General features: G+C 40.7%; 1 protein-coding gene across 1 annotated transcript; it reads left to right on the top strand.

Annotated features, from left to right (window-relative positions):
• The first annotated feature begins 439 nt into the window (after nucleotides 1-439).
• Nucleotides 440-10645, top strand: LOC133981811 (myosin heavy chain, fast skeletal muscle-like). Its single transcript, XM_062420664.1, has 39 exons — nucleotides 440-646; nucleotides 722-865; nucleotides 968-1124; nucleotides 1211-1238; nucleotides 1318-1423; nucleotides 1517-1609; nucleotides 1700-1763; nucleotides 1846-1944; nucleotides 2035-2138; nucleotides 2263-2401; nucleotides 2524-2642; nucleotides 2964-3113; nucleotides 3204-3374; nucleotides 3463-3766; nucleotides 3886-3950; nucleotides 4056-4143; nucleotides 4257-4374; nucleotides 4465-4588; nucleotides 4889-5025; nucleotides 5117-5372; nucleotides 5463-5705; nucleotides 5787-5963; nucleotides 6051-6196; nucleotides 6297-6387; nucleotides 6481-6870; nucleotides 6978-7104; nucleotides 7196-7314; nucleotides 7419-7615; nucleotides 7906-8089; nucleotides 8200-8365; nucleotides 8489-8613; nucleotides 8722-9030; nucleotides 9132-9335; nucleotides 9426-9551; nucleotides 9642-9812; nucleotides 9911-10015; nucleotides 10104-10199; nucleotides 10322-10453; nucleotides 10625-10645. Exons 1-39 carry the CDS (start codon nucleotides 440-442, stop codon nucleotides 10643-10645), a joined length of 5802 nt encoding a protein of 1933 aa, XP_062276648.1.
• Nucleotides 10646-14823: the final 4178 nt, after the last annotated feature.

The following is a 14823-nucleotide window of genomic DNA, read 5'->3' as shown; positions in this document are numbered from 1 at the left end:
CAGCTTGTGGTAAGAATATCCTCTAGCTGCTCTGTGAAGGAGAATTACAATTTAAATAAGGATTTAGCTATTATTTCATTATTATTATTATTATTATTATTGTTATTAATTTATGTGTTGAAAGGTTTTTTCCTTTCAAACTGAAATATGTGATATATTTTCAACAGGATTGTGGAATATAACTGATTTTTGAAAGCAAGGGGATCAGGTATGAACAACTTTCCACCATGTTCTAATTTGTATATACGCTTTATAAAAAAATTCACCCAGTTATGATTTTGTTACCACTATTCTTACCACTGTCTAGAAAATAATTTTGAATTAGCTATGATGAAATCACCTCTGTGTTAATAATACAGTTGAACAAGCCCTGAAAACGCTTTAAGACAAGAATCACTCACTCTTATATAAAATTACTTAACAGACATCCGCTGCCACCATGAGTACAGACGCGGAAATGGCCCTGTATGGCAAGGCTGCCATTTATCTCCGTAAGCCAGAGAAGGAGAGACTTGAGGCTCAAAGCAAACAATTTGATGCCAAGTCAGCCTGCTATGTGGCCGATGTCAAAGAGCTGTACTTGAAGGCAACAATCCTCAAGAAGGATGGTGCCAAAGTCACCGTCAAAGTCCTGGACACACAGGAGGTTGGTATCATACAGTCAGATGCAAATGGGAGATAGATGTGAACAGTACTCATTGTGACTAATGTCCTGTTCCAGGAGAGGACAGTTAAAGAAGATGACGTCCATCCAATGAACCCTCCCAAGTTCGACAAAATTGAGGATATGGCCATGATGACCCATCTCAATGAAGCCTCTGTCTTGTATAACCTCAAAGAGCGTTATGCAGCATGGATGATCTACGTAAGAATATCTGATATTGAGCAAACACAAATTTTGAAATTACTCTACAGTGCTTGTAGAAAGAAATGAGGTTATCTATAATATCTCCATGATCACTTTCAGACCTACTCTGGGTTGTTCTGTGCCACTGTGAACCCCTACAAGTGGCTCCCAGTGTATGATGGTGAAGTTGTAAATGCCTATAGAGGCAAGAAGCGTATGGAGGCTCCACCCCACATCTTCTCTGTCTCTGACAACGCTTATCAGTTCATGCTTTGTGGTAAGTTGTGAACAATGGAGAAGGTATCAGTACATGGAGGTTTCTTCTGCAAAATACATTAATTGCTTTGTTTTTCATTTTAACAGATAGGGAGAACCAGTCTGTCTTGATCACGTAAGTGTTTTGTTTATCAAATTTTGCAACTTAATCAAATATTTTGATCAAATTCTTATAAGTCTGTGTCTATACCCAGTGGAGAATCCGGTGCTGGAAAGACTGTCAACACCAAGCGTGTCATCCAGTACTTTGCAACAATCTCAGTTGGTGGAGACAAGAAGAAAGAAGAATCAAAGATACAGGTACGATAACATTTCTGAAATTACAGAATATGTTTCAAGAAAAACAACTAAGTCCTTTGATGATATGATATAAATTCTAAACATGAATTGTAGGGGTCACTGGAGGATCAGATTATTGCAGCCAATCCCTTGCTGGAGGCCTATGGTAACGCCAAAACTGTGAGAAATGACAACTCCTCTCGTTTTGTAAGTATGGAGCGATTTCTACACATAAGAAAGGTCTTGTTGCATATTGCCCATGTGGAGGGATGTTAAAAATAAATCTTTCCCAAACAGGGTAAATTCATCAGAATCCATTTTGGAACAACTGGCAAATTGGCTAGTGCTGATATTGAAACATGTAAGTAGCAATTTCTTATTTTAAATGTATGTAACTCACACTAAGAATAGCCCAAATAGTGACTCATGAACAACATTTGTAGATCTGCTGGAGAAGTCTAGAGTGTCATTCCAGCTTCCTGATGAGAGAGGCTACCACATCTTCTACCAGATGATGACCGACCACAAGCCTGGGCTCCTTGGTAAGTAGAGTCATTGTACAATGTTAAACTTACTTTTAAAACTTATGTGAAACATAGTGTGCTGAACTTTTCACCCTTTTTGATCTGCAGAACTAGCACTCATCACAACCAACCCCTACGACTTCCCCATGTGCAGCATGGGTCAGATTACAGTAGCCAGCATTGATGACAAAGAAGAGCTGGATGCTACTGATGTAAGTCAATGTGTCTTCCAAATGTGTTCATACATTTTTGTCATCAATACAACATAAAAACAACTGTTTTCAATCCATTTTCTTAAGTGATTGTAATTTGTATGAATACCTTCTTTGCATACAGAATGCTATTGATATCCTGGGCTTCACTAATGAGGAGAAGATGAGCATCTACAAGATGACAGGTGCTGTCCTCCACCATGGTAACATGAAGTTCAAGCAGAAGCAGCGTGAGGAGCAGGCTGAGCCTGATGGCACAGAGGGTGAGTATTGAATATTAGCTCAGGTGGTAAGGTCCTTTACCAGACTGGTTTCTGTTATACAATGACAGACACTCTCTGTCACATACTGTATATATTAACTGTAAAACAATTCACTTTTTCAGAGGCTGATAAGGTTGCTTACTTGTTGGGTTTGAACTCTGCTGACATGCTGAAGGCTCTGTGCTATCCTAGAGTGAAGGTCGGAAATGAGTTTGTCACCAAGGGACAGACTGTACCTCAGGTAAATAAAAAATATTGGTATCAGTTTCTCCTACTAATTTAGAAGTTATATTTATATTACTACTGATTAGTCAATTAATACCACTGAAGTAATCCAATATAAACTTTATTAAGAACAATAACATTGAGAAAATGTGTTAGTCCCTGCTGACTTGTAATATCAGGTGAGTGTGGCATTTAGCTTTATATTCAAACATGTTAACAGGTTGTTTGTCTGATTACAAATACACACATGTATATTGTTTAAATTAGACAACCACTAATCCAGCATTTTACAAAACAACGAGTCAATAAATCATCTTGTCTTTTATTTTTTCTTCAGGTGCTGAACTCAGTGCCTGCCCTGGCCAAGTCTATCTATGAGAGGATGTTCTTGTGGATGGTCATCCGAATCAACCAGATGTTGGACACTAAAAAGGCCAGGCAGTACTTCATTGGTGTCCTGGATATTGCTGGCTTTGAAATCTTTGATGTAAGGTTCATTCCTAACAAAGCTGATTTGTTTAAGACAAGCTATTTGTATTGATTTGCATTGAATACTCAATCATTCATTCATTCACAGTTCAACAGCATGGAACAGCTGTGCATCAACTTCACCAATGAGAAACTGCAGCAGTTCTTCAACCACACCATGTTTGTCCTGGAACAAGAGGAGTACAAAAAGGAGGGTATTATCTGGGAGTTCATTGACTTTGGTATGGACTTGGCTGCCTGTATTGAGCTGATTGAAAAGGTAAGCACTTAGTTTTGGGATTCTATGTATTTGTGTTATTCTAACTTCATGTACGACTTAATGACAAACTTTCCCCCAATTTTTAAAGCCCATGGGAATCTTCTCCATCCTTGAAGAGGAGTGCATGTTCCCCAAGGCTTCAGACACATCCTTCAAGAACAAGCTTTATGACCAGCATCTTGGCAAAAATAAAGCATTTGAGAAGCCAAAGCCAGCCAAGGGCAAGGCTGAGGCCCACTTCTCCCTGGTGCACTATGCTGGTACTGTGGACTACAATATCAGTGGCTGGCTTGACAAGAACAAGGACCCACTGAATGAGTCTGTCATTCAGCTGTACCAGAAGTCACCAATTAAACTTCTGTCTCTTCTGTATCCTCCTGCTGTTGCTGAGGGTATGATATTAACATCTTAAGGTTGTAGATACTACATATTTTGACTAACTGTAGAATGTGTTGATGGAAATATGAAGTCACATTCTAACAAATGTTTTTCTTGTTGAACTTATTAACAGATACCTCAAAGAAGGGAGGCAAGAAGAAGGGTGGTTCTATGCAGACTGTGTCTTCACAGTTTAGGGTAATGTTTAACATTACACTTTTAGTAATACAATTATATTTCAGATGATAATCAAACTCACATGTGTTACATTTTATGACAAAATTTACTATCTTGGATCTACAGGAGAACTTGGGCAAGCTGATGACCAACTTGAGGAGCACCCATCCTCACTTTGTGCGCTGCCTGATTCCCAATGAGTCAAAGACTCCAGGTACATAGATTATGTAACCTTAAGTCTTGTTGGGATGGTGTACTTAGTTTTGTGCTGCTTTGACAAGGACAATAACAATTCACAAAAATGGCTAACAAATGTCTTTCATACAGGTCTGATGGAGAACTTCCTGGTCATTCACCAGCTCAGGTGTAACGGTGTGCTGGAGGGTATCAGAATCTGCAGAAAAGGTTTCCCCAGCAGAATCCTCTATGCTGACTTCAAGCAGAGGTATCACTGACAATATTCTTTACATCTTCTAATACTTGACACAAACTACTGAGAAAATCTTACATTGACCATTAACTCTCAAATTAAAAGGTACAAGGTACTGAATGCCAGTGTAATTCCTGAGGGCCAGTTCATTGACAACAAGAAGGCTTCAGAGAAACTGCTTGGTTCAATTGATGTTGATCACGACCAGTACAGATTTGGAACCACCAAGGTAAGCACTTTGCATTTCTCATTTTACTTTGGCATAATCAAAAAGGAGGGTGTTCCATTTGTTTTTTTTCTCTGTTGATCAAAAACAACTGAACTAATTTTAATGATTAAAGTACTATGTTAGGCCAAGAAAGTTTATTAATAATTGGTATAGATCCAGAGCACCCGGCATGTGGTTATTTATTAAAATAATTGCCTTAAAACTATTTGTTTGTTTTACATGGGGTTTTCTCTGAGTTCATCCTAGTATTAGTGTTAACTGTAGTGGGCAGACGTTCATTTTCATTTTCTGTTTGATCAGGTGTTCTTCAAGGCTGGTCTGCTGGGTACCCTTGAGGAAATGAGAGATGAAAAACTGGCATCTCTTGTCACCATGACTCAGTCTCTCTGCCGTGGTTTCCTCATGAGAAGGGAGTTTGTGAAGATGACGGCGCAGAGGCACGTTTAAAACAGTTAATCCTGCACGTTTAGTCATGATATGAAAAAATCACCAACAACAATGTCCATAACAGCACATGTTTTTCTCCAGGGATGCTGTCTATACAATCCAGTACAACGTACGCTCATTCATGAATGTCAAACACTGGCCATGGATGAAGGTGTACTACAAGATCAAGCCTCTGCTGAAGAGTGCTGAAACTGAGAAGGAGCTCATGAATATGAAGGAGAACTATGAGAAGATGCAAATTGATTTGACTAATGCTCTGGCCAAGAAGAAGGAACTGGAGGAAAAGATGGTGTCTCTCCTGCAGGAGAGGAATGATCTGCAGCTGCAAGCAGCATCTGTAAGTAGACATCTAAAGATATATGGCTTTTCTCACTTTGTGTCCACAATATGTAGATGTACTAACACATTTTTCCCAAATGTGAACTAGGAATCAGAGAACCTGTCAGATGCTGAGGAGAGATGTGAGGGACTTATCAAGAGTAAGATTCAGCTGGAGGCCAAACTCAAAGAGACAACTGAGAGACTGGAGGATGAAGAGGAAATCAATGCTGAGCTTACTACCAAGAAGAGAAAGTTGGAGGATGAATGCTCTGAGCTCAAGAAGGATATTGATGACCTGGAGCTTACCTTGGCCAAAGTGGAAAAGGAGAAACATGCCACTGAGAACAAGGTTTGGAAATATTACCATATACAGCATATCAAGTAACATTATCAAGATTAACATTCGATAACATCTTTCTTTCAAACTTAGGTGAAGAACCTGACTGAAGAGATGGCCTCTCAGGATGAGAGCATTGCTAAGCTGAGCAAGGAGAAGAAAGCCCTCCAGGAAGCTCATCAGCAGACTCTTGATGACCTGCAGGCTGAGGAAGACAAAGTCAACACTCTGACCAAGGCCAAGACCAAGCTTGAGCAGCAAGTGGATGATGTAAGATGAACAGCAAGGTTTCCCTTGAACGTGATATTTAAAAAAATATGTACACATTAATAACTCTAACTAAATATTAATATGCAGCTTGAGGGTTCTCTGGAGCAAGAGAAGAAGATGCGCATGGACCTGGAGAGGGCCAAGAGAAAGCTTGAGGGTGATCTGAAACTGGCCCAGGAATCCATCATGGATCTTGAGAATGACAAGCAGCAGTCTGACGAGAAAATTAAAAAGTAATAATATTGTTTTATTCTTTTAAAACAATGATATGGTTTCTAAACATGGAAAACGTCAAGTATAAACCTTTACTATGCATATTATAATTTCTAACAGGAAGGACTTCGAATTAAGTCAGCTCCTTAGCAAGATTGAGGATGAGCAGTCAATGGGTGCCCAGCTTCAGAAGAAGATCAAGGAGCTTCAGGTGACTCACACAGTGTTACATAAAATACTTACATTTACTATTACAAGTTTAAAAGTGAATGTTTACTGAAAGACAACATATCTACATTAACAGGCCCGTATTGAGGAACTGGAGGAGGAGATTGAGGCTGAGCGTGCTGCTCGTGCCAAGGTTGAGAAGCAGAGAGCTGATCTCTCCAGGGAACTTGAGGAGATCAGTGAGAGGCTGGAGGAGGCCGGTGGTGCCACAGCTGCCCAGATTGAAATGAACAAGAAGCGTGAGGCTGAGTTCCAGAAGGTCCGCCGTGACCTTGAGGAGTCCACACTGCAGCATGAAGCTACTGCTGCTGCTCTGCGCAAGAAACAGGCCGACAGCGTTGCTGAGCTGGGTGAACAGATCGACAACCTCCAGCGTGTCAAGCAGAAGCTTGAGAAAGAAAAGAGTGAATACAAGATGGAGATTGATGACCTCTCCAGCAACATGGAGGCTGTTGCTAAAGCAAAGGTACATAATATGTTACACAGTGTTTTAATATCCTAAAGTTACTAAGTACATGAATAACTAATACAAATACAATCTGATCTGTGATACTGAAAACCTTTCCTCACTAGGGAAATCTTGAAAAGATAAGCCGTACTCTTGAGGACCAACTTAGCGAACTCAAGACCAAGAATGATGAAAACCTCCGTCAAATCAATGACCTGGGTACACAAAAAGCACGTCTACTGACTGAAAATGGTATGTATGAAATAGGGTTCAACTACAGTGGTCTGCAGTGTGTCTGAGAAACTGAACATAAAGTAACGTTTAATGACAATTTTCACACAAGGTGAGTTCGGCCGTCAAATTGAAGAGAAAGAGGCTCTTGTCTCTCAGCTGACCAGAGGCAAACAGGCCTTCACACAGCAGATTGAGGAGCTGAAAAGACATACTGAAGAGGAGGTCAAGGTAAAAAAGAAAAGAAAACAACAACAATAAGAGTGTAAACAGGTTATTATGTATGACTTAACATTTTAAAAAATTGCTCACTTAATAATATTTTCGGATTTTAGGCCAAGAATGCTCTTGCCCATGGACTGCAATCAGCTCGCCATGACTGTGAGCTGCTGAGGGAGCAGTTTGAGGAGGAGCAGGAAGCCAAGGCTGAGCTGCAGCGTGGAATGTCCAAGGCCAACAGTGAGGTGGCTCAGTGGAGAACTAAGTATGAAACTGATGCTATCCAGCGCACTGAGGAGCTTGAGGAGTCCAAGTGAGTACAATCTAAAAAATAAAATGGCAAGATGTTTAGCATTATGGTACAGCTCAAGTGATAGCAGTGCTACTTGTGTCAATACCTGTATGTAAACAAATTAATCCAAACTTTTCTTTCATTTCATTAGTATTTTACATTCTAACACTATCTTTATATGTTCAAGGAGATTCATAAAGAATGTGATTATTTTTATTTCATATATGCAAAGATACCAGGAAGGATATAGGTATTTGTAAGTTGGAAATAAATCTTTCACTGAGAAACAAATGTGCCATTTTTTCTTACAGGAAAAAGCTGGCTCAGCGCCTTCAGGAGGCTGAAGAGCAGATTGAGGCTGTGAACTCCAAGTGTGCTTCTCTGGAGAAAACCAAACAGAGGCTCCAGAGTGAGGTGGAGGACCTCATGATTGATGTGGAAAGGGCTAATGGGCTGGCAGCCAACCTGGACAAGAAGCAGAGGAACTTTGACAAGGTACTACCATTTATTTATTGCGGCCAAAAAACAAAGAGAACAAAAAGTATTTGTCATTGCATGTATTAACTAAGTCGACTGTTATTGACTGTGTGAACTGTGTAAATTAGGTGTTGGCAGAGTGGAAACAAAAGCATGAGGAGGGTCAGGCAGAGCTTGAAGGAGCTCAGAAGGAAGCTCGTTCTCTCGGCACTGAGCTGTTCAAGATGAAGAACTCCTATGAGGAATCTCTGGATCACCTGGAGACCTTGAAGCGTGAAAACAAGAACCTGCAACGTAAGTTCTAGGCAGATTGTGTTAGTAACTGCAATTCTTTTTTTTCAGCACATATGTGTATGTATTTTGTATTTTATACATTTTTAAAGCTTATCAACATTAAACACATGCATCTCTTTTCAGAGGAGATTTCAGATCTGACTGAACAGATTGGTGAGACTGGAAAGGGCATCCACGAGCTTGAGAAGTCCAAGAAGCAGGTGGAGACAGAGAAGGCTGAGATCCAGACAGCTCTTGAAGAGGCTGAGGTAAAAACATTTCCAGGGAAATCTTCTGAAAATAATTTTCAAATAATGGATACTTCATTATACAAAGTCTGAGGCAGAGATGAACATTTTATTCTGTGATATCATTAGGGAACTCTGGAACATGAAGAGTCTAAGATCCTGCGCGTCCAGCTGGAGCTCAACCAGATCAAAGGTGAGGTGGACAGGAAGCTGGCAGAGAAAGATGAGGAGATGGAGCAGATTAAGAGGAACAGCCAGAGGGTGACTGACTCCATGCAGAGCACTCTGGATTCTGAGGTCAGGAGCAGAAATGATGCCCTGAGAATCAAGAAGAAGATGGAGGGAGACCTGAACGAGATGGAGATTCAGCTGAGCCATGCCAATCGCCAGGCTGCTGAGTCCCAGAAACAGCTGAGGAATGTGCAGGCACAACTGAAGGTAATATTGTAATATATAGTTGTTGTTGCACAGACTATAGTCAGTCAGTACATTTACATTTTGGTATTCATGTAAATATTTTCCCAATATTTTTTCAACAGGATGCACAGCTGCACCTTGATGATGCTGTCAGAGCCCAGGAAGATCTCAAGGAACAAGCTGCTATGGTGGAACGCAGAAATGGTCTCATGATGGCTGAAATTGAGGAACTGAGAGTTGGTCTGGAGCAGACCGAGAGAGGCCGCAAAATTGCTGAGCAGGAGCTGGTGGATGCCAGTGAGCGTGTTGGACTCCTGCACTCTCAGGTGAATATTCCTTTTAACTTCCATTAATTCACAAATCTAAACCATTATGTAAAGAAAGTTATAAATCAACTAATTTGACTTCTCTTTTAGAACACAAGTCTACTGAACACTAAGAAGAAGCTTGAGACTGACTTGGTTCAGGTCCAGAGTGAAGTGGATGACAGTGTTCAGGAAGCAAGGAATGCAGAGGAGAAGGCTAAGAAGGCCATCACTGATGTGGGTTTACATTTTATTTGTTCTTAATTTGAGTAAGTAAAATTTGCTTTTTCAGATATTTTTAATGACATTTCATGCTTCCTCTTATAGGCTGCAATGATGGCTGAGGAGCTGAAGAAGGAGCAGGACACTAGCGCCCACCTGGAGAGGATGAAGAAAAACCTGGAGGTTGCTGTTAAGGACCTGCAGCACCGCCTGGATGAGGCTGAGAACCTGGCCATGAAGGGTGGCAAGAAGCAGCTCCAGAAACTCGAGTCTAGGGTAAAACAGTTATTTTAGAAATATGCACAGTTGAAGAGATGTAAGAAAACATACAACATACATTCTAAATATTTTCTGATATTTCTGCTTCCCTCAAGGTGCGTGAGCTTGAATCAGAGGTTGAGGCTGAACAGAGACGTGGAGTAGATGCTGTTAAGGGTGTCCGCAAATATGAGAGGAGGGTGAAGGAACTCACCTACCAGGTACAGCCATATTAACACTTAAAATGTACAATTCAATCAATCAGTCATTCCGACAACATTTATACATCACGTTTATGTTCTATCACAGACTGAAGAGGACAAGAAAAACGTTAGCAGGCTTCAGGATTTGGTTGACAAGTTGCAGCTCAAGGTGAAGGTCTACAAGAGGCAGTCTGAGGAAGCGGTAAGGACAACATATACATTTTCAGTACTAAAAACTTGATAGTCTGTCAGTCTTTCTTTACACAAAGAAGACTTCAGGTGTTTTTTGGACATTCAATCATGTCTATCTCTATGGAATTCCAGGAGGAGCAGGCCAACGTTCATCTGTCCAAGTGCAGGAAGGTCCAGCATGAGCTGGAGGAGGCTGAGGAGCGTGCCGACATTGCAGAGTCTCAGGTCAACAAACTGAGAGCAAAGACCCGTGACTCTGGCAAGGTAGATATACAATTATGTTTAGTGAAAACAAATTAAATTAAATTCTACTACTATTGATTTAAATTTAATAGATGGAGATAAGATAGATACATTTTATTTGATAGAAAGTACTCATTTAAAGCTGATTGAAAATTAATGTGATTTAATCCTGTTTTCTTTGTTTGTTTTTAGGGAAAAGATGCGGCTGAGTAAAGCATACTGGCTGTTTTCGAATCATATATCATGTGACGAATGTTGCAAAAGTAAAAATGTTGCCTTTAAATTGCTGTCTTCTCTGTTTTTTGTCCTCTCATTGTTCCCTCGTGGTATAGCAACTGTCAGACTGGGATCAGTAATGACCCACAAATCACGTTTATGAAAGTAACATAATGCACTGCTGAAACAAATTTGAATTAAATAGTTGTCTATGGAGTCTACTTATCTTCATTCATTGATTTCAGCCTTCATTGACCCTTCTATCATTTTTCAAGCAAATTACTAAATACAACACCTATCTGATGTAACAATCAACTTTACATTTGAATTTAAGGTGACTAGTGATCAAAACTCTGAGGTGCACTAGACAAAGACAAGTGAGATGAAACAGCACTGCTTCTATACTAGTTTGAGAAAGGGACAATAGGTTAATGTCTTATGGTGTCTTGTAGCACACCCAACCAGTTATATTACTGAAAATCATAGGGTGTGGCCTGGGTAGGTGTAGGCCTACACTAACATTTCCCAAGTAACTTTTCACAGCTAAAGTGACAGTTGCAGGGAGTTTTGGCTTTTCAAAGGCATACAAATCTGACATTGGGGCTTCAGTTTTTATTGGCCATAAGACAATTGTGCCAACCCTTATTTAGTCAGTCCCAGGTCTGTAACTTTGTGCCTGAATTCAGGAGTATCTACATAAAACCCTTATCCCCTCTGGATTCCCCTTTACTTATAGAGATTTGAAAATCAATATCTCTGCTGTTTAAAAACTTCTACAGCATTCGATTTGCTTTATATGACCAAGTTGTGAGCCATAAAGAGCCAAAGTGCTCACTATTAATAAAATAATTTGAATATATGCTAGCTATTGATTCTCTTAAATACTGGCCAGCAAGCTCACAGTAGTATTCTGTCCATTGATTTTAAATAACATGATAACTTTATCAAATATTGTATTTAATATTGACTTGTCTTGTCACGTACACCTGTCTGAATCAGGTAGAATCATGCTTGAATTTCTGGCCGAGGTAAAATGGGCCTCTGCACTAGGTCTGGGTATCGGTACTCGATACCTTTAAGGTATCGACCGAAATAAATCGATACCAAGTAGTATTGAACCGTCTTCCATCAAACGATACCTGCAATCGATCCTTTTTGCACCCAGAGCTAGAAAATATGTATTTGTATGGACTTGCTCACAGCCAAAGTGCACAAAATGTGTAATGGGTATCGAATGAAGTACTCAATTGCTATTGCTATCACTTTAAGGGGACTTTGATTGGTACTGGTATCGAAATGTTTTCAAATGATACCGAACCCTATTCTGCACTAATGATGAAATATGCTATGACCAATACCGATACCTATGAAATATGAACACACTCTTCTTTTTCTGGCAGCGTCTGATACAAGTCGACTAACCCAGTTTTCTACAGCAGGTAATTTAAGAATAACTCAAGGATTTAATCATATTCTTGATCATCACATCCTAACCACAGTACCTTATTGGCTACATGTCAAGAGTGCAGTGTATGCTATGGCTGAGCTGCAGTTTAGAGTTTAGCATTAACAACATTTCATTAATGTAAAATTTTAAAATTGTCTAAATCTTTTACGCTGTTTGAGATAGATGCACGAAAACAAATACTCAAGTGTGTTCAAACAAATTCACAATTATTACACATGCAAAGCTATCTTATATTATAAAATATCCCTTAGCAAACCACTAGATAGCTTCAATAGCTAAAGTAGCTAACTTGACTAAAATTAAATTAAATGTTAAATTTCTAACATTTCTAACACTTCTAGCTAACAAAAATAATTAGAAAATGAGAATAGTTAAGACAAAATATAAAATAATGTACAATGCAATGATACAGTCATTAACTGTCACAACTGTTTACCACGCCTTTTTGGTGAGTTAGCTCTTGACTTACCTTGAAAGAAAAGACAAAAACATACTGGAATTTGAAATAGAGCGGGAATTCAATCTGTCAGGCATTCGCCGTCTATTACTAGTGTAACACCATCATGGACTACATGGATACAACATAGGGTCGGGTAACACAGTGAATTTGACCGTAAGCCATAATCGTTATAATTCTGTTAATGTCAAAGAAGACATTAATATACTATTATTTGATCATGTATTCGCGCATGTAGGTGAACATTCAGTATCAACATTGGAGATCTAAGTTACAGTATGGATAAAGGAGCTTCATCAGCGGCAAGGACAAGGTTACATACGGTCATTCCCCAGTGGTGGAGTTTAATGTTACAGCTGCCTCTGCAGAGAAAATGGCACATTTGAGCTATCTTGTTATACTGTACCATTAGATTAATACCAGTGTTGAGGAGTAACCAGTAACTTGTTACGACGTTACGTAATTTAACTACAAAATAAAAGTAATTGCAATCCGTTACAGCAGGGGTTCTCAACTGGTCTCACTCTGGGACCCACATTTTCCCATGGTCATTAAGTCGCGACCCACTTTTATAGTCCTTCAAACTACGCAAATGTATTTTTTAAAAAGCCTTTGAAAACTCAAGTCTTTAACATAAATATACTCATTTTTATTGAGCAAAGTACGTTTCAAAACACGAGAGAACCATGACAACTGCGTACAGAATTGAATGAAATAAGTATCAAACATGAAGTATCAAAATGGAGACCAGCAAAATGAGATATTTGACATCTTCAATGATTTGAACAACTTCCGACCCATCTCAAACCTGCCATTTCTCTCCAAAATACTAGAAAGAACTGTTGCAGCCCAGCTCCACACCCACCTGTCTGGCAATAATCTCTATGAACAATTTCAGTCTGGCTTCCCTCCCCTTCACAGCACCGAGACAGCACTAGTGAATATCACCAATGACCTCCTGTGTCAGGTTTTGTAGAAAGTTCGGACCCAAATGCAGAAAGTTCCAAATTCAAGAGTTTTTAATTGAACAGAAAAAGTCAAAAAACAACTCCAACAAACAATGTCCCGTCAAACGGTGAAAAAACTCAACAAAAATGCAGGCTCTTGGCCGCAAAACTGAAACAGGAGAAGAGCTGACAAACTAGAGTGCAGTCCAAAGAGTGGTCTAGAGGCAGGCAAGGGTCAGGTCCAAATAAGCAGTCCAAACAGGCAGATAATCCAAATCGGCAGGCAAAATCCAAAAGTACAAACAAGCAGGTTGGCAGACAGGCAAAGCAGGTAACAACGGTAGATGTGCTCAGAACAAAAGACTGGGACAATCTGACAAACTGGGGCTGACAGAGCACAGAATAAGTAGGCCTAATCATTAGGACTTAACGGAGTACAGGTGAGCACAAAATGGCTGACAATGACCACATGGAAGCATGACAGGTGAGGGCGGAGTCATTACCCAAAACAAACAAAAGCACATGGTTGCAACACACAAAATGTCCAGCAGGTGTCAATGAACATGCAAGGATACTGACACTACCCCCCCCTCAACGAACGCCTCTCAGCGTCAAGGCAGGATGGCGTGGGTGGTGCTGGCGAAAGTCTCTAATGAGTGTCTTATCCACAATGTGGTGGGCGGGAACCCACATCCGCTCCTCTGGCCCATACCCTTTCCAGTCAACCAAAAACTGGAGACCACGCCCACGCCGGCGAACATCCATCAGCTTCTCGACAGTGTAGACAGGACCCCCATCAACAAGCCGGGGGGGAGGGCGGGGCACAGCCGGGGGAGACAGGACTGTGACAGACAGGTTTGACCCGGGACACATGGAAGGTGGGATGGACTCGGCGAAGTGAGAGGGGCAGGCGCAACCGGACTGCAGATCTGCCCAAGACCCGTTCGATGACATAGGGCCCAATGAAGCGGGGAGCCAGCTTACGTGAGTCCACTCGGAGAGGTAGGTCCTTGGTAGAGAGCCAAACCCTCTGACCGCTCCTGTAGTGGGGGGCCTTGACCCTTCGGCGGTCTGCCAACCGCTTGACCTGGGCACCCGAACGCAACGGAGAGGCTCGAGCACGTCTCCACGTCGCCTTGCACCGCCGGAGAAACGCCTGGACAGATGGAACCGATGCCTCAAGTTCCTGGGAAGAAAAGAGAGGTGGTTGGTAGCCAAGGCAACATTGAAAAGGGGAGAGACCCGTAGATGCAACAGGGAGAGAATTGTGGGCATACTAAGCCCATGCCAAATGCCGACTCCA

Source organism: Scomber scombrus, chromosome 6 (assembly GCF_963691925.1).
Source record: "Scomber scombrus chromosome 6, fScoSco1.1, whole genome shotgun sequence".
Taxonomy (NCBI): domain Eukaryota; kingdom Metazoa; phylum Chordata; class Actinopteri; order Scombriformes; family Scombridae; genus Scomber; species Scomber scombrus.
The sequence above is the reverse complement of the archived record's forward strand: the minus strand, read 5'-3'. Positions and strand labels throughout refer to the sequence as shown.

Coding starts and splice junctions, on each gene's coding strand:
- LOC133981811 (XM_062420664.1), top strand. CDS start 440: ATGAGTACAGACGCGGAAATGGCCCTGTATGGCAAGGCTGCCATTTAT. Junction 1,125..1,210: donor TTATCAGTTCATGCTTTGTG/GTAAGTTGTGAA, acceptor TCATTTTAACAG/ATAGGGAGAACCAGTCTGTC. Junction 9,031..9,131: donor ATGTGCAGGCACAACTGAAG/GTAATATTGTAA, acceptor TTTTTTCAACAG/GATGCACAGCTGCACCTTGA.